The sequence below is a fragment of the Larimichthys crocea genome, chromosome XII (genome assembly GCF_000972845.2).
Source record: "Larimichthys crocea isolate SSNF chromosome XII, L_crocea_2.0, whole genome shotgun sequence".
Taxonomy (NCBI): Eukaryota; Metazoa; Chordata; class Actinopteri; family Sciaenidae; genus Larimichthys; species Larimichthys crocea.
Genome location: NC_040022.1, coordinates 18,198,608 through 18,218,380, shown reverse-complemented (window position 1 = coordinate 18,218,380; position 19,773 = coordinate 18,198,608). Strand labels below are relative to the sequence as shown.

Genomic DNA, 19,773 nt, shown 5'->3' with positions numbered 1-19,773 from the left:
AGCTTCTTTATGTCTTTCCACCACTCTCCATCTGTTGCTCTACCGATACAAAAGGAATACAGCAGAGTGTACACAAAAACCCATATTGCTTTGTTGAGAGGCAACACTATCCACAATACTACACCGCAAACACAGATCGAAAGCAAGACATCCCGGCTCTGTACACATCAGTGTTTACCGAAAAGATGATCCGTGCAAGTCAGGGAGGCACACATGAATTCATGATGCCTCCTCATCCTCATCATGAATATTCCCAAAAAGGCTCTTCCCTGATCTGTGGGAGATTCTTTTCTTTTTGGTACAAGCGAGGACCCCCTTCCCTTATTCACAGTCCCCCCTAAATCCACCCATTCACTGCCTATAGGCCCTGATCTCCACATGAAATGATACCCCTCTTTCTCCTCCACTCTCGCGCCTTTAAGCGCCCATATGCCAGGCAGCGAGGAGGCTGGGAAAGCCCATAATTGATCAGTAAGTCTTGGCTGAAAAAGTGTGACCAAGGTCAGCCCCCCACGAAGCACGCAAGAGTGGCTTAATATACAGATTTATTGAGAAATGTAATGGGAGTTCTGCAGAGCAAACAGGGATATTTGTTGACAGACACTGAAACACTGTTGTCATACTACAGAAATAAGTACAAATAGTGTATTACAATTTTAAAACATATTCCCTTAAATCTTTTTTTAATAGTGATAAAGATTTAGATGACTAATTCTTACATTTTTCACGTTTCATTTTTAACTCTAACTAGAAAAATACGGATACATCTGAAAACAGTTCTAGAAAAATATTATAAACAATCAAAGGTTAAAATCAACTGTTAAAAACCTCATACAGCAGCAAATGTCTTATTGATTCTTTGATTACTTTAATTGCTTTAATTAATTAATTAAAACATCCATTGTGTACAGTACCTTATTGATGTTATTACTTTTCAATTCAAAAAGAAAGTTTTAAGAAAAAGAGCATGAAATGTAAAGGTTTCATGGTGCATTCAAGGGACACGGGAAATGGTTAACTTTGATTCTCCTAATGACGAACTCTCCCTCTCTCATACACACAACCCCACACACACACCAACCCACACATCCACACATGGTGGTACTGGCAATAAAATAAAATTTAAAAAAAAGGACACAGGACTAAATTTGTGCCTCTCTCTTCCACGGGAAGAATCTCAACCGAAGCAACAGAAATGCAGCAGTGGAAAGTTTTCTGTCTTAGAAATACAACAGTACCAGTTACGTTCTGAAAATTGCAAACAAACAAAGGCACTCGTGTCCCTCTGAATCCATGTGACCTCATGACGCTTTACAATTTTTTGATTTTAGCAGCAGCTAATTTTAATGAAGGACATAGTCTTTTCATTCACAGTGAAGTGGAAAAATTCAGCCGGTGCTTCGAGCTAAACATCAGCTGAATACTGAGTGTGGATGAAGAGTCTACAAAAGAAATGCAACTCACTCGGTTCAGATTTTTCAAATATGAGTCAGACAGTAAAACCTGTATAAAAAAAGTTGTTTTTGTTCAGACATCAAGTCATCTTAAAGGAATGTTTTCACATTTTCGGAAATATTCTCATTGGTTTTCTTGCTGAGAGTTTCATGAGAAGATGCCACTCTTTGTATGGTAAATACGAAGCTAAGCTTAGACTGGAAACAGGGGAAAACAGCTAGCATGGAGCGCTGTCATCACGTGTTGTTTTACACATTTACAACCAAAATAAAATTCAAATGATTTTTTTTGGACAGAACCAAGCCAGCGTTTTGTTTTCTCCTGTTTTCAGTCTTTGTGCTAAGCTGTCACTACCTTCAGACTTACCATACCATACAGATATGATGGTATCAATCTTTTCATCTAACTCTTGGCAAGAAAGCAAACAAGCGTATTTTATTCTTTTGAACCTCTGGCTCAAGTTTCAGCTATGTGACAGGACAGTACAGTTAAAATCCACGTGCAGCGTGTTTGTGGAGGTAAATCAAAATACTTAATGTCTGAGCAGTTCACAGTGTCAGTCAGTTGTTGTAATAGGAGGCTTTACGAGGCTCCCAGATTGGTCTCTGGTATCCAGCAGCAATATCATCCAGGCATCTGTCACATCTCTGAGTTCAACCCAGGCTAAGTCAACATTCAGATTTGTTGGGAGTTTTAGTCTGTGCAGTAGTTTGCTTGTTGGTGTCAGAGGGGGTTCGACATGTGGGATTGTGGTTCGCTTGCGTAGGTGACAGTGGAGGGTCTGGGGGGCCAGTCGGCGTCATCCTGCAGCTTCAGGGCCAGGTGCATGTAGCGAACACTTGGGGGCTTGTTTTTCTGACAGAACAGCCAGGAGAGGAAGGAAGAGCCCCAGTGGTTGTTGGCCTCCTGGGAACATGTAAAACATGAACATTAGAAAGAAAAAACAACAGTTAGTTAGTGTTATGGATGTTTTCACATGATCTCTGCTGAATGCATGACAGAGGCTCCAAATGATCTGATTTACTGTAGTTTTGTGACCTCGTGTATTTTAATTTTTTGTTTTTACATTGATCAAATCAAATCAAATCAAGTTTATTTGTATAGCCCTTTACAATAGCCGAACGGTACCCAAAGTGCTTTACAACAAATCCATAATACATAACAGATACATAACAAATATATACAATTAAAAGTGCTGTAGTCTTGCAGCGCTGCAGGGTATTAAAAGCTTTCCAGAAATACAGGTTTGAGGCTCTGATGATGTAGTCATATTACACTGCTTATTGTATTAATATTAAGAGCTTTCCTTTAATAATTATTTTTTTAAAAACGGGCCATAAAACTTTTCTTCAGTAGTGATGATCTGATGCCAGAAAATAAATCATACAGTGTCTCAAATATTCCAGAAAAGAATGCTGATGGATTCATAAGATGAGCCAGAACTGGTGAAATGTAGTACAATAAAAGATGAGCTATTAAATAATATCAGTTCTATTAGATTTATTTAGTCTCTATTGATTATTGATAAAGCAGTCATAAAGTGTAACAGGTCAAAAGAGGAAAGTATGACACAATGAAACATGAGAACCAGAGAGTTAAGAGTAAAGAATATGCAACTCTTTCTTTAAATTGAAAACAGACAAAAACAAACAAACAAACAAAAAAAAAGTCAAATGCTTTCCAACCTGAGGTGCGTCAGCAGAAGCAGAAGGGCACTCTGTGGGGCGATTTAGCCCTTGATTGCCTCTGAAAACTAGTCTCCACAAGATGATGTCAAGGATCAAAATCTACGGGAGATTTTAGCAGCAACTTTGAGAATCAGCTGATCAAAAAGATTGGGTTAAAGCCAAAGGAACGCACAGAGGAACAATTCAAATAGAAAAAAAATGATTCATTGATTTCATTCATTAGGTGGCGATGCACTGCTGAGCACTGAACGCATGCAAATCACAGTTTTCTAATTAAGGAAGGGGATCAGAGAGTGTGTAGGGTGAGATGTCTCTAAGGCGTACCTCCAACATGAAAGACACAGCCGCATTCACGAAGACAATGATGACCAACGTAACGCGCCAGTCGTGGGGAACACACACGATCTGAGGGGAGGCAGAGCACCACACACACACACACACACAAACACAAACTTTGTGTTTCATTTTTTCAAATGTAGCATATTTTCTGTTTCCACTGTCCAAATATCAACCCAGGAATCTCACAGCACTCGCATCCTGAAAAATCGGTTAAAACATTTTAAGTTTACCTCCAGGAAGCTGTCGATGGCAGGAACAGGATACAGCATGATGAGGAGGAGAAAAATATACAGACAAATGCAGGACAGCATGAACGGCCCTTATGAGACAAGAAGAAAGTGATTAGTGCCAGTAGAGATTGTAAGTCTAAACATTTGTTTGTCAAACTCATGTTGAAGTGATAAAAAGTGGATTTAGAAAAGGGATGGATGCATTTAGGAAAATTATTTATAATTTGGAAAACTTAAAACAGCTAGAATTACATTTACTTTTCTAAAAACTTTCTATAAAATTATATATTTAAAAGAAACAACAGGAACAATTGTCAATGTGTTTTTCAACATTGTATATAACACCCCAAAATTCAAAACCTGCCCAGCTAATTTAATCTCATTCAGTGTCGACAATAATCTCTTTACATGCGTCGACAGCACTAAATAAGTCTTACAGTTCTTGTAGCTTGGTTGTCTGAACGGTTTTCCTTTGGAGAATACGATGGCCACAGCCAAATACTGGAAGGAGGAGACGTAGAAGAGGGTCGTGTTCTCGTAGTTCCTGATGTTTTTGTGGTCGTGAGGGCTTGTTACGTTCAGGCTGTGAGAGGGACTGGAGCTGGAGACATTACAGGCGCTGCAGGAGACGAGACGAGAGAAGACACAGGCTGAAAAGCTCCGCATTCACAAAGCAGGAACACAGAAAACTAAGCCAAAAGAAAAAGTTTTAAAAGGTTATTTTTTGGGATTTTGTCTACTGATGAGCTTACGTTATATTACTAGACAGATCCTACAAGGTGGTAGAAAACTCAAGAGCTGAAATTTTAAACTATTTGGAAGGACACAATTTAATTAATAAATCCTCAAATCAGACGAAATTGCCTGTCATTTAAAAAAAATAAAATAATTGAAGATGTGGGCAGCAATCCAAAGTGTACAATGAGCATAATGTGGAAACATTGTTTTATTCAGATTTTCTGAGGTACAGAGGTCAGCATGGACAAAACCTGGAAACCAGATCAAGAGAAAAGACTGTATAAAGTAGTATTTACAAATATTTACCAAGCAGTGATTATTCTTTCATCATTTGGCATCTGCTAATTTCAGACACATTACTTACTCAGACTGCGGCGTCCACGTCTCGTACCAGCTCTGCTGTCGGACTAAGAGGAAAGCCAGGACCTGGAACACCAAGCAGGTGAGGATCTGTGTCAGAACTGAGCAGAGCAGCGGGCCGGAGATCAGACTGGACGGAGGACGACGCCTCACCAGCTCCTTCCACGATGGGTTCAGACTCACTGAAGACACACACACACACACAAAAAACACAAACCTATTATGTATGTCAGTTATTATTTTGACTGCAAACTCGAAACACTGATTAAAAACATTTTTGCAGCTTCTCTTCATGCCACTCACTTGTAAAAGCAATGATGAGAATGATGGCGATGTCGATGAAGAGGAACTGGAAGTCTCCCAAGTTGCTGAGAATCTACAAATATTAGAAAAAGTCACACAGCAGCCGCTTGTCTGTGGATTAATGTGAGTGCACCACGATGTGTGTGATCTCAAAGTTTTCCCAGAAACAAAAAGACGTTAAAGACTTTGTGGTTGCTGCCTTTGTTTCACAGCCAATAGATGGAAACCCCCAAAACTTGCTTCTACTTGCTCCTTAGGTCTTTCCTGCTCATGAACTCTCTGAATCTCATGAACCATAGCAGCAACATGCAAGCGAACAAATGGAGGGACCTCAATGGCATGTCAAAAACATCCGGAAACATCCAACATAGAGAAAAGATAAACTCTCATACTAAACGTTTATTTTTTATTTTTTAATAATGTTACCCATTTTCATTCAAGGTAAATCAGACAATACAATGATACTTCTCACTGAGAGTGTAAGAATGAGAAACAGCAGTGTATTTACCGAGTAGAGCAGCGTGACACTGAGGTACTGGATGATGCTGTAGAGAGCCATGAACTTGAACACGCAGAATGATGTAATGAGGGCAGCTCGGCCCTCCCTTTGGATGGTGAGAGATAATCAGTATTACAAAACTCAATATTTCATGTGTATTGTGATGAACCACGAGCTGACATTCATCAAAGACTAAAAGGAACGAGCTGCTACCTGATGAGGTTGGGGACACAGGAAATGTTTGAAGTGGAGGAGGTGAAAGGTGAAGCAACAGAGGCCTCCAGCTCTGACAGAGAGATCCCACTGTGAGCTCTCTTCAAAGCCTGAGACAGAGAGAGAACATCATCAGTCTAAATCACTTTGTAGTCAAATGTTATCAAGAAGAAGAGGTGGATGTTTCAGTGTTAGTTGAGGATTTTTACTTCTTTCAGGTTACATACTAGTTATTTTGAATACGGCTTAACATGCAACATGTTATGTATATGAACCTATTAAAAATATTTTTTTTAATTACTCAACAGTATGGAGTAGAGTAAGACTAGATGTACCACTTACAACATTTAAATTCTGCTAAATCAAAATGTCAACATACAACATTTCTAGATGTTTTTGTAGTTTTTAACTACATTTTAAATGAGATTATGGTAAAAGAAAGTAAAGGATTTGAGTCTCAAGTGTTCAAATGTCTATTTTCCTGCACAGATTCTGAGATCCAATCTGAAACTGGCATGTAAGTTGGTTTACAAAGCAAGACATTAGTCCAGCATAAGATGGGACACAAATATTGTTCATCGTTCTCTGCCCCAGATATACAAATCTGATGTTTTATTTTATGGTGAACCTAAAACACAGAAAGATAACAGAGCACACATACAGAAAATGTTATGATTTGTGCATATGAGATGAATATAATCCAAACTTACTCCACAGTCATTAGCACCGTCACCGCACATTCCAACAGTGTAGCTGGAAGGAAAACAGAGTGACGATGAAGCTACAAAACACATGATCTCCAACAGATGGAAATGAAGCTCATTAACAGATTTAAACAAAGTGAGACGCTCACTCGATGCTCTGGAGGATTTCCACCAGCTGAGTCTTCTGGTCTGGAGCCATGCGGGCAAACACAGTGGCTCTCAGCACGAGCTGCAGCGCCCCCAAGGGGAGAGACAACGAATTACAGCAGCATCCAAATGCAGAGGTGAAATGTGACTAATTTAGTCAAGATTTTAGCACAATTTTCATGATGATTTGTTATAAATTAAACTACTCAACAGTTCACAGTTCATATAAATACTTTGATAATTGTATTTTTTTTTTAATAAGAGGATTTGCTGTTTCTCCATTGAATTATTTGTATTTATTTGTAATAATGTTGAGGTTTAGACACAACAAAGAGCATCAAAGTGTCACTTCTGGTGATTATTGTGTGACTATTTTCTGAATTTTTACAAATCAATCAATCAATCAATTAATCAAGAAAATAATGAGCAGCAATAGTCCACAATGAAAATAAATATTTACTTACTTTACTCACATTACTTCCATTATAAACATGATTCCTTCATATGTTATCTATTCTCTATTATCCTATTTTACACTCTTTTTAATTTAACTAATTGTAGGAGGTTACAGGTTACTGTACCTGTATGATTATCTCTCATAACTTGAACTAGTTGTATTCGTAAACAAACAAAAAAATGAGCTCCACCTCGACCAACTACAACTCTAAAATCCTGCTTTTATATTGATGCATGAATAATAATGATCTAATATATAATGTAATGTATGGAAATACATACGTCACATGCAGTTTTCTGCATGAGTATTAATTTTAATACTTTAAGAACATTTCCTTGAGTATACTTATTACCTACAGTAGATGTCAGTCAGAGGAATGCACTGGGTCACTGTAGAACTTTCATATTCCTATTTATAAGCCCAACTGCACCTCGCACTGTACTGCTGATCAGCTGTTTGGATCAGAGTTACAGCAGCAAAGCCAGAAAAACACAAGCATCTTTGAAATATTTAGAGACAAGAAGTTTGGTTTCAGTCTGATCTGGAGGCTTTCTGACCTAAACAGCTGATCCGTGGCGCGGCGCTGTTGGAAGTTCTACGATTGCTGCCAAGGAAAAAGGCTTTTTCTTTTTTTATGTGGCTAAAAGATGCTTTTTTTCTGCTGACCGTGTCCACAGCGGTTCATCTACTTCAGCACACCAATACACTGTAATACTTCCTCCATCACTGCCCAAACGACATGACACAAGCATGGTAAGACAGAAACCAACCTAACCCTATTTATCTTAAATACAGACCTCATCCAAAGCTAAAAAATGTTTGCGTCCAAAGATGTGCCTGTACCTTTTGGATGAGTTGAGGGAAGTGCTCAGTGATGACAGCGAAGGTTTTGCCATTCACAGCGAAGTGATAGCTTTGTTCCTGCTGTGTAACCTGCTTGTCGTACGCCTCCTCCTCCTCCTCCTCCTCCTCCTCCTCCAGGTTTATCTCCACAGTCTGTAGGATAAAGGAGTCAGTCATCACTGAAAACTGTATTATTATCCTCCAAGACTGATGGACGGTTTCATCTGACTGTTATCTAGCTCATATTTATTTGTGTTCATATATTGGTGTATTCCTTACTCAGTGGCTCTGAGGCTTTCTGTCTCACCTGATTGTCCTTGATAGTCTGAGCGGGGTTTTCAGTGTAACGCCACGTGATGCTAGCAGGGTGGAAATCCTTAGGAGGCACAGCATCTGCGATAATCACCCTCTCGTGTGCACGGACCATACCACAATCTCGTGCCACTGATATCGCCGTCAACATGTTGTCGCCTAACAGAGGAGGAAGGACAGAGAAGGGGAATGAGATTTTTCATTCTTTACACAACACATCAGGCGTGAAATGTAATCCAGACACAACATGAAAACAGTAAGTGAATAATGTCACCAAACTCATTTACCTGTGACCATCAATGTACGAATGTCAGCTTGTCGTAATTCACATAAAACCCCGGCTGTCTCCTCTTTTATTTTGTTCTGCATGATGATCAAACCAAGGAACTCCATGTTGGTTTCAATCAGGTCCCTAAAAGCAACGCATCATATATTTCACCAGCAAAAGAAACACATTTATTTGTGTCTAACACTGTAAAAATCATGTTTCAAGTCACTTTTTACAATCATGTTTCAGAGAATCAGAGCAGGTAACAGATAGGGAAGGACTTGACTTTGGATTTAATATTATTAGACATCATAAACCTGTGATTCTCACTGCATCACAGGAGTCCAAAAGTGGTCATTTCTGCCAACCTGCCTTGTCCACTTCTACTTGATTGATTTCCTACATTTATCACAGTGATAGTGAACAGAAAGGAAGCTGTTGCTTTTCATCAAATTGTCACGTGGGCTCATGAATCTAGCATAATCAAACAGATCACAATAATATTGGGGTCAGTCCCTAATCACAGTTATACTCTTTAACTCAAATTTGTGGTTATGAGAAAAAATTATGAGAATGTTTCCAATACTGGATTTCTCCCAGCAGGTTGAGTCCAGCAAACAGCTGCAAACAGTTTGATTCCTAACACCATAACCTGACATTTTCTGAGATAACTGGAACATTTTCCTCGCTGCTGCAGCAACAGTGTAAATATTTGGACATTATGTCATTTGGTCGATGTTTGTCCAGTTATCAGTGGAACTGTGTCCTCCAGACATGAATGGGAAGTACAAGCTACATCAGCAAAAGTTGTTTTTTAACAGAGTTTCAGTGTTTTCAGGTGGAATGTCTCAGTTAGGTCCGTCGGTAGCTTGTGTGAACTGTGTACAGTGTTATCTGCAGAGGGAGTTTTACCTGCTGAGGTTCTGGACTTTGTGCCAGGAGAGTTTGGACTCCAGCTGTCGATGTGCCAGGGCAATAACCCTGAAGCCCTGCCTGGTGTAGGTCTCCAAAGTCTCTGTGAAACTCTGTGGGACTGAGGATGAGGTCATGTCAGTCTTTTTTAGATGAGTGCCTTATTTGTTTAATTCATGTCAGTCTTTTTTAGATGAGTGCCTTATTTGTTTAATTGGCAGGTAAAGATTTAATTTATTATATGATTTATTATTTAGTGTATTATATAGTGTTGTACAGAATATTCCAAATAAAGGGAGGAAATATCCACCCAAACCTTCAACATACAGAAGTGTCAGACCTGTGTGCTGTTTGCAGAGGCTGGCCACAACCTCCGGTGCTCCTTTCAAATAAGCGTCCATGTGTTTTTCCCCCAGCTTCCTGACCACCACACTCATCCTCTGCAGGGCCGAGGAGAAGGGGAACTGCCGCACAATACCAATCTCGCATGACTGAGGAGCAAAAGACACATTCAAAACAGTTTTTATTTCACATTCAGTTTAAAGGAATGATTAAACTTTTTGGGAAATATGCTTGTTCGCTCTTTCAAGTGTGTATGGTAAATATGAAGCAACAGCCGGGACATGGTTAGCTGAGATTAGTCCGGAAACAAGAGGAACAGCTAGAGGAACACAGAACGTGCCAACCAGCACCTTGTCCTATGAGCGTTGTGATCACTGCAAAGACTCCAGGAAGCCACTGCACCCGACCAAGAAATAGTCGAGCCCCACGTAGAGCCACAACATGTTGTTTTTACACTTCATTTCTTCAACACATGGTAAAAGTGCTATTTGGTGAGCTTTAGAGGTGCTGATAGGCAGATTTGGTTATGGAAAGATAACGTCAAAAAGTTATAAAGTTAAGAACGTGAACAGGGGTATTTCCCAAATTATCTAACTATTTGTTTAAAGAATTATGAAGAATTCATATGAAAAGGACAACTTACTGATAACTCAGACAGATCCTGGAAATAAAAGGATTAAATTATAAATCTGATGTCAGGCATGAACTAACAAATATTCCTTTATAGCCATAAACAGATATAAATATATAATGAGGTGCTGTACCATGTTCTGAGTCAGTGGGTTGTTCTGATTGGCTTCAGGGACGGCGTGCTTTGGAGGTCGCACAACTGTGGGCATTATGGGATTGTGAAGCGCAGTCTCTTCCTCTGTGGGCTCCTCTAGGATCTACACAAAAGATTTGATATAATATTTTAATAATGTGCTGAGCTTACAGAATCCATTTCACTCCTAGCATGACAAAAAGAAAATCAACTCCAGCTTCCTCTTAACAGGAAGAGGCCGTATGTGTGTGTGTGTGCTCCATTCATGCTGGAATATCCATTTTAGCTCTGCCAAGGCGACGAGCGCGGTGCTGCATAATTCATGAACAGACTAGAATCTGTGCTCACCGTGGTGCCGGTGACTAAGCATGTTGGGTGTAAACACTAAAAAGTGTTGCTTACCCAACCTGTACCGCTGAACATCTTGAGGTCTAAAGGGTCTCCAGAGAGCTCGCCCTCTATCTTGGTCAGTGAGTGGCAGGTCGCCATGCAGGCCACAAATGGAGAGTCAACCAGACTTTCTTTAGCTGCATCAGACTCTGGAGGGGAAAAGCTGTAATGGAGAGGGAGGATGTCACTCAGCAACTGAAAATAACTTGACAGAACTGTCAACAGTCTTCTTTTACTAATTTAAGTAAACAAAGTCCTTCGATTTTGGTTTAGGACAATGAATATTTTTCTTCCTCTAGTATTCTAGGAAGTTAAATGTAGATCTTTTAGATCTCTCATATGTGTAAACCTAAAAAAAAAAGAAAACCGAAAAACTGTTTATAGATAAAATATCCAGACAGGAATATCCACACGTACGCCAGATGTTGAAGATGTTTTGTACAGTTCTTTGTATTCTCAATTGTGATTTTCCCCTATGGCCCAGGAACACCGTGTCTGCCATGTCAGCTCTGTTTGTTTCCACACCTGCACTTTGGATAACCCAGCGCCACTGAATCACCTACTCACCTGCACTTTCTTCCTGGTGTTTCCAGTAAATTTAAACTAGATTCATTATTCATTCATCATTCATTAACATTTTTGGCTAATCGAGCAAGTTAAACCAGAGGGCTTCATCATAATTCATCACATTCACTCAGAGGTCATACAGCAATATAATGTTTCCATAAAGCAGTTTCCCACAAAATAAAAACTGATATTAATGATGTTGTTAATAATATTAATACTTAAGAGAAGAAAATTAAGAGTCTTAAGCATTTATTATAATCAATTAAAAATCTCTGTACATCTCTGTAGATGTTTGCCAATCCAACAGGATCTCTTACCTTCCACCTTCAGCTCTCTGAATACCCCACAGGTCCAAACCATCCTCAGTCAGAGTACCAGTCTGAAAAAAAATGAAGGTATCATCCCAGGCCTCAGAGCAGGAAATCAATTTTAACACCACAGAACTCTCAGATGGCCAAAAAATGTAGTCCCATGTTTAAATAATCAAAATCATCCTGACCTCTTTTCTTTATCTACACTGGTTCAAGTCTGACCTGTTCATGCAGCAACTGAAAATTCAAACTCTGAGCTTCAATATCTATGCACTGAAATCCACTATACACAATAACTGTGATTTACAATATTAATATCAATCAAACACTTTCTCAATTAAAATGTCTGTACTGAAAAATGCACAAGAGCCCAGAGGTGACATCTTCAATTTAGCTTCTTTTATGTGACCAACAACACAAATATTCAGTTTACTATCATAAAAAAGAGATAATATTCACATGTGAAAGAGTGAATGTTCTGATTTCTGCTTAAAAAGGCTTTTCACTGGTTACTAAATCAACCAATTGTACCTGCTCTACTTTGTTTGCTCTTTTTTGACTAAAAGTAGCATTTCTCTCTGCTCACTAGAGGTAATGTAATGAAAGTTAATGCTTTAATTGTGATGCTTTGCAAGCACTGACATGTTTTTTAAAAACATGGTTGTCATGATTATGTAACTGCAGCACTGCCTCACGACATCATGATTCATTTTAAGTTGTTGTTTTGCCATTGATGTAACCACAAAGTTACCAAACAAGAACTTGTACTTGAACTAGAAGTGGGTTTGGATGCTTCACAACATACTTTCATACATTCTAAGTCAGAGCTTGATTCAGTCTAAGTCAAGTGAACTCTAGAAATGACGCTGAAGACGATATGGATTACATTTTTCTGAATTCTTAACAAGTAGACAAAATTGCATTTCAAGAACTGACAGCTGTGGTTTAGACTACCTTGTCAAAGCAGACCAGGTTAAGCTGACCACACATGTTGATCCTCTGAGGACTGATGCAAAAGATGCCGACACGCTTCAGACGCCGCTGCGCATAAACAATACCAGCTGTCATGGCCGCTGGTAGGGCCGGGGGCACAGTGATGGTGACAATGTCCAGAGATTCAATGATTATGGTTTTAGCAGGAACCTGGATGAAAATAAGAAATGGTAAACAGCAGAGAGCGGTCACTAGGATTGAAACAATCAGGAAGAAAAAGGTGACCTCTCCTCTATAAAAGCTGTGATACCTTGTTCATGACACTGAGGACAATGGTGTAGATGAAGCCGATCCCTGCCACCCCCACCAGACACAACAAGAACAGGTAAGCATCGCGGTACAGCTTGAAGTCTGTGGGTTTAGGGTAGAGGATGGAGCGCACAAGTTGTCCTTTCTCTGTACTGAAGCCTGTGAAGACACATAAAAGACATTTGAACGGATATGTACCTACCCTGAGGGTGATCAGTCTGTCACTACAGCTGAGGATGAATTATCAAAGCTCTTTTCATTACCAAGACCACAGAGTGTGACTCCCACTCTGTCTCACCTGTTCTGATGACAACAGCCTTCACAAGTTCTCCGGCGTAGAAGCGGGTCTGGATAACCTGAGTACCACAGAACAGGGTGTGTCTCTTGTGCTCCTCCATGTCGTAGCTCATGGCTGCCTCCTCACCTGAACTGGGCAGACTGGTCTTTGTAACTGGCACACTCTCTCCTGAAGGTGGAGAGAGAATTAACATCCGATAAAATAAACACCTCAGAAATGAACAACAGCTGCCGTGTGCACACATGTAAACACAGTCATTAAATCTAAAATTGTTAATACACTAAAATATAGCACTAAAAGGATGCATGCACATTAAAACCTCAAAATAAATTCAGCTAATATGACTCAACTTTTCAGACTGCTACACAGTGTGAAAGAACTGACACTTGATATTACCAGCTTGTGCCGACTTAAATTTGGATAGATATTTAAAAACACAGTAAACTGTGATGTATTACTATCTGTGGCAGATATACATTATTGTTATTAGTAGAACCATTAGAAACATCACTATTAACATAGTGTTAAATAACTTTTTGTATACTGTGCATCTGAAAATAAATAATCAGAGCCTGAAATATATATCAATAAGATGATCTTATTGGCCAACACTGGCCTATTACAGATATATCAATAGCAGTGAATATGTTGTCCGATACGCAGCAATATGAACACTTTAGAAGAGAAAATTTAGGAAAAAAAGATTATTAGAGTATAGATTGATATTAATAGATAGATATTAATTATAGTCTTTGTGTTTTTTTAACGTATAGTTATTTACAATTGTATTGACATGAATTTTTTACTCCCTAATATCAAATATCAATATCCTAGTATTGGCATGAACCCCTAAAGTCTACCATCAAAATGAAAATAAAAACAAAAAACAGTTAAGAATGAAAATGTATTCTTGAACTTAGAAAATAGTGAAAATAGTAGATTGACAAAAAGATCTAGCTAGCTCTTCACAGAACATTCGATGCAGAAACTAATAAAAACCTGAGAAATCAGTTGACGACGACATTGAGATGCGGGCAAAATCATGAGAAAAAGATAATACATCAGGTAATGTTTTTTTGTAACTGGTATGAGTTTTCTGGAAACGTCACCTGTCAGCATGCTCTCGTTTACGATGCAGGTTCCATGGATGAGCGCAGCGTCGCACGGCATGATCATCCCATTGGCTGGAATAACGATGACATCACCGGGCACAAGCTCTGTTGACATGGCGTGTTCAATATCTAGAAACAACATTAACATAAAGAACAGTGAAAATACTGCACTATATAATAAAGAATAATATAAACGAAAGGAGAGTTTAATAATAGGACTAACAGACATTAATTATGCGTATACAGTGAAGCTATAACACGCTATAACACACTATAACTCTGTTAAAGTGAAACATGCCTTTATTTCCTCTACACACCGAAACACGGACCACGCTGTGTGCTGCCACCATGTCATGCAGCATCACATATTGCTGGAATAAGAAAGACATTGTGTCAAAGAAACACACAATAACACACAAACGATATATAGGTTGTTGTTGTTTTTTACTTTTATGGAGAAAATATCATCTTTGTATCTCACCTTTTTAACAGTATACAGTGAGGTAGCTATTGAAATGGCGGACATTATAACTATGGCTGTGGCGTAATAGTAGTAATCCTCAGCACTCCACAGAATAACACTGAAGAGCTGGAAGATGTAGAAAGGATTCAAGACCTGATGGAGGAAGACAAAGAAATGAACAATACATAAAATATGGAATTGATGATATTATTATTGGTATACTCTTCTAAAAGAAGAGAAATAGAGCTCTAAACTTACTTCCTTTATGAGGAGCTTGAACAGAGAGGGCACAATGACAGCGATCTCATTCTCCCCAAAAAACAATGTCCTGATAAAAAAGAATTTGAACTTTAATATGATTACATACTTGTGCGGTTGCTTCATCCATGGTGATTAATTTTTTTTTTTAAACAAGTGAAAGAGCGAACACACAGCAGGGTAATGTGTGTGTGTGTGTGTGTGTGTGTGTACCTGTAGTCCTGCAGTGTTTTAGACAGTCCAGAGCTGTGGTCAGAGTGGATGCTTGCACAGCTCACCTTCACATCCTCCAAGCCTCTAGAAAAGTCACACACATTCATTTCTACTGTAGTTGTGCAGAGCAACAGATAAACAAGTATGATGCATACTGGACCAACTATTCAGCAACAGAAATTTGGATTATTTAGCAAAGAAATCAAAAGACAAAATCATTATTAACAGCACATTTTTTCAGTGGGAATCTTACTTATAAAATTCAAAGTTCTGTATCAAATCATTCCAGTAGTATTTAGTGCTGTGGTGGGTGAAGCAGTGGATCTAAGAGGGGGGGAAGCAGAGGAGGAGGAGGTTGTCAGACATACTTCAAAGCAAAGCAAATCTGATCTAGATTTTCAACTTAAATGCACATTAATTAGCTTCAGATGAGCAACACTGAGGTACCTGAACAGGCTCTCTATGGGCAAATTTCCCATGATGCCCCTCACTGATGCCGTGTTCTCCGTCACCATTTGGCAGCTGAGCCGTGGGCTGTGGATCCAAGCTGTCGAAGGGTTTCCTCCCTGGAGCCGACATCACATGTACTTTGGCTCGAAACCACTGCTTGAACTCATCCTGTGATAAGGGTGTAAAAAACTACATTTTTCTGACCGGCGTGTGCACCAAAGAATGATTTATGGACAGCAGCAGCAGCAGCAGCAGCTAAGTAAAACTAGTTTGAAAAATAAAAACAACATCTGTTTGTTTTCATACCGTGGTCCTGAGCAGCAGTGTGTGTGCATTCCTCAGCGAGGTGTGTGTGCAGGTGCTTTTGACACCCCACTCAGGCAGCCAGTAGAGCAACAGCAACAGGAGACCCCCGGAGCACACAGCACCTACACCCACCAGGATCCTCTTCCACAGACAGGGCTGATACCCCCACACCTCCTGCACAGGCAGATGCTCATGTTAGCAGTGATGAAGGGTGATGAAATGGTGGTGGAATGATGGTTAGTAATATACAAAATATAAACTGGGTTTCTAATGTAACAATGACAATGAGTTTGTCTGGAGGTTAGCAGGCTGTGTGAAAAATACAAACACATGAAAATCCCAAAACTACAATGTGTTTGTCTCCTAATAGGACTTTTTGACAGCATAGTAGTCACTGTAAAAAAAACAAAAAAACAGTTGTTTTTTCCCCTAAACACACACCACCAACCGTGCTTATCCTTTTCTGGTTACCAACCTCTACCCCTGTGCTCCTTCATGTACAGCTTTAACAGCTACCCTAACTACATTGATGAAGACATGATGTAAGATAAACCAAAACAAAAATAGACACAGAAAATGATTCAAGGGAAAGTCAATACGAGAAATAAATAAAACAAGCCCTGCATTAATGCAATATTCTGTTAACAGATAAAAAGATTAAAGTAACAATCACAAAATAAAAAATACACACAAAAACAAGAAGAAGCACATCTATATATTTTTACACAATTAACTGAAAACCTGCGTCTCTCCACTACATGCGCCCTTTTAGGGGCCTCTTAAATAAATAAAAAGCAGTTGTTACAGTGGCTTCATTCTGTCCTTGTAAGTCATGACAGTGCGACAATGAACCAACAGGCACAATACCAGAATCCTCATGAATGAAGCTAAATGGATTTCAGCCATCATTTATTTTTATCATTTACTGTGTTCCTCCTCTCAAAATGTCTACATGCCTAAATGTCTTCTGTCATTCAGTTTAAAAAAAAAAGTTGGACACTGTAGTTATTAGCAAACATAACCTAAACAGGAGTAAATAGTTAATGTTGTTGGGGGACTATTTCCAGCAGCGGATTAATACACATTTGGTGCTCTAGTGAATATTTACAGCACATGCCAGTGGATGTGGGAAAAAATACAATGGTCATATTCATTGTAATGAAGGAACATGTTACCCAGGCTTTCGCTACACAGACAGTACTTACTTATTACTAGAATGAACTCACTGTTGATTTTTTCTTTATATGATTTTTTATGTTAAGAATTAGTGAGAGGTGCTGATTTTTTTTTTTTATCTAGCCTTCTTCTTCTTCTAGTCTTTATGGACATTACGTTCATTTTCCACTGATACATGTACACATTTATGACCTTTAGACACAACAAACATGCTACAAATCTCCCACTGTTATGCAGTTCTTTTACAATCTAAGGAGTTAACAGAAAAGACAGTTATATGATATAAAGTAGAATTAAGATGGGAAGTGATATTTACCATCTCATCCTCCAGGCCCTGGTTTATAATCTTCACCTCTTTTGTCTTCATTCTGTCAGAAGTGCAACAACTACAAGACAAAGAGACAGATCACTTTATTGACTATATTTCCAACAGAAAGCGGAAACTTTCTTATCACAGAAATCTTTGGCTCAGCCAAGACTTTGCAACTTTAGTCTCGGAAAGGAACAAAAATAAATAGCCCAAGCAGGAAAATAAAGTTATTGACTTCTTTGTTTTCTATTATAAAAGTTAATATTTCTCACACAGCGTTAAACACAGAAACATAATTAGGATATGTTGAATTAATAAAATGCACGTGAATGCATGCATATGCATGTGAACAGCAGAGGAACTCCTGTCATACTTAGTGAGTAATGAGCTGTTTAAAGGAGACAAAGACCTCTCCTGCAAGTAACAACCTGACTGAACCATAGTACCTACCTGCTTCAAGGCTGCTGTGGGGAAAACAAAGCTTCTGGCGAAGAAAACAGCTACTATAACATCCTTCTTGATGTTTTCCTGGAACATTAGCTGAGACGGAAATTAAAGTGCTGTCTCAGTCTGGATTGATTGCCAATGATTTATCTATGGAATAACTGCACTGTTGGTGTCCAGTGAGCCCCACTAACCTGTCAACTCACTGATAAATATATCAACAGCTTCACTGACGTGACGTTTGTACAATGTGTGACGATATGGTGTTAAGCAATATTCCAGGGTAGAATATGCTGTAATACATGGAAACCTTTGCACTATGCTATGTGCTCAATAACAGTCACACCTATAGTAATGTTTGACTCACAGTCTATCTGACCTGATCTCTCATTAAGCACCAATATGCATGAACTTTACACCACGGTGCATATTTTGACACTTCATCCACCAAAGGAAGAAAAGATCCAGATCTGGTACAAACAAGCCTGAATGCTTGATGACGCAAACATAACCGAATGCAAGTACTCACCACATGTACTATGACAAATCTAAAAAGCGTGAGGAGCTTCTGTGCCCTGATAAGACTACACAACACCTCATATCACCTCCAAACATGACGGCTGGTGGAGGCCAGCGTCACACTGTGAGGATGCTTCACTGCAGCAGGTCGTGGAAGGACTTCAGGAGGTGAGACAGTCACATAAATGCAACAAAAAAAAACAACAACGAAGAAACTCTGTTTGGAACCCTGCTGCAGTCTGAAAGTGAGCCAGGACTTTGGATAAGATTTATTTTTCCAGCAGGACAAAGAAGCCAAACATAAAACTTAAAGCTACACGAGACTGGCTTCAAAACAACTAAGTCCAAGAACAGCAAGAGGAGAGTCCATGTTTCAATCCAATCCAGGATTTGTGGCAGGAATTTAAGTTTTTCTCTTCAAGCCTCATTGTAAATTGACAGCATTTTATGCAGAAGTTTGACAGAAGGACTGAGGAGGGAAATCCAGATGTTCAAATCTATCCACGTAGACTCAAGTCACAGCTGTAACTGATGCAAAGGGTGCCTCTTAACTTTAGAGTGCAAGTACTTATACAATCAGTGGTTTATTGTGTTTAAATGAACCAAACACAAAGTTGTAAAACAATAAAACAAAGTCCAAGAAGGTGCACACTATAGACTGAACCTAATACTGTTATTAAGTAGTTAAAGAGGCAACACAACCTCCAGTTCAGACTGATTTGCACACTGGATCTGTAAGCACCACATAATCACCATCATTGGCAGTTTGTATCACTTCTCACATACTTACGCACTCCTTTCCAAACTTGCTGTCGACACCGTGGAAATCAGCACACATTCACGCGTTTAACGACTTACCGACGGCCCCTTCTCTGCTGTCAGTACATCACACGTCGCATAGTCAAGATTGAATAACTGGTTAAAATGGTCCGTGCATTAAAAGTTTGTGATCGTGCTCCTCTGCAGACCCGTTAACACCGACGATCTCGCGACATGCGTCCGAGGACACGCGCCCACACTCCGGAGAAGAAGCACGCTGCGCGCTGACCGGACCGTCCCAAACCGGTCCATTCAGAAGGAAGTGGGGAAAACAGGATATGAGGTCATTGGAGGACACTGTGTTTGGGTTGAAAAGCTCAAA

General features: G+C 39.3%; 1 protein-coding gene across 8 annotated transcripts; it reads right to left on the bottom strand.

The window, feature by feature from the left end:
- Window positions 1-528: 528 nt before the first annotated feature.
- Window positions 529-19,756, bottom strand: LOC104920984 (probable cation-transporting ATPase 13A3). Of its 8 annotated transcripts, none has more exons than XM_019258978.2 (33): window positions 18,719-19,753; window positions 17,676-17,745; window positions 16,184-16,357; window positions 15,875-16,045; window positions 15,681-15,751; window positions 15,428-15,511; window positions 15,215-15,284; window positions 14,975-15,109; window positions 14,792-14,864; window positions 14,491-14,622; window positions 13,382-13,549; window positions 13,085-13,242; window positions 12,796-12,984; window positions 11,848-11,909; window positions 10,976-11,126; window positions 10,575-10,697; window positions 10,454-10,471; window positions 9,809-9,959; window positions 9,469-9,589; window positions 8,576-8,700; window positions 8,284-8,447; window positions 7,977-8,129; window positions 6,679-6,758; window positions 6,536-6,578; window positions 5,826-5,935; window positions 5,622-5,718; window positions 5,114-5,186; window positions 4,815-4,992; window positions 4,150-4,331; window positions 3,713-3,801; window positions 3,468-3,548; window positions 3,141-3,242; window positions 529-2,361 (listed from the first exon to the last, which is right to left on the bottom strand). In XM_019258978.2, the coding sequence occupies exons 2-33, from the start codon at window positions 17,724-17,726 to the stop codon at window positions 2,179-2,181; spliced, it is 3,762 nt and encodes a 1,253-aa protein (XP_019114523.2). In that variant the 5' UTR covers window positions 17,727-17,745; window positions 18,719-19,753; the 3' UTR covers window positions 529-2,178. The 8 variants fall into 8 exon arrangements, with proteins under 8 accessions (XP_019114523.2, XP_019114524.2, XP_019114522.2 ...); XM_019258979.2 differs by having other exon boundaries at window positions 19,423-19,753; XM_019258977.2 differs by having other exon boundaries at window positions 19,491-19,753.
- Between the last annotated feature and the right edge of the window lie 17 nt (window positions 19,757-19,773).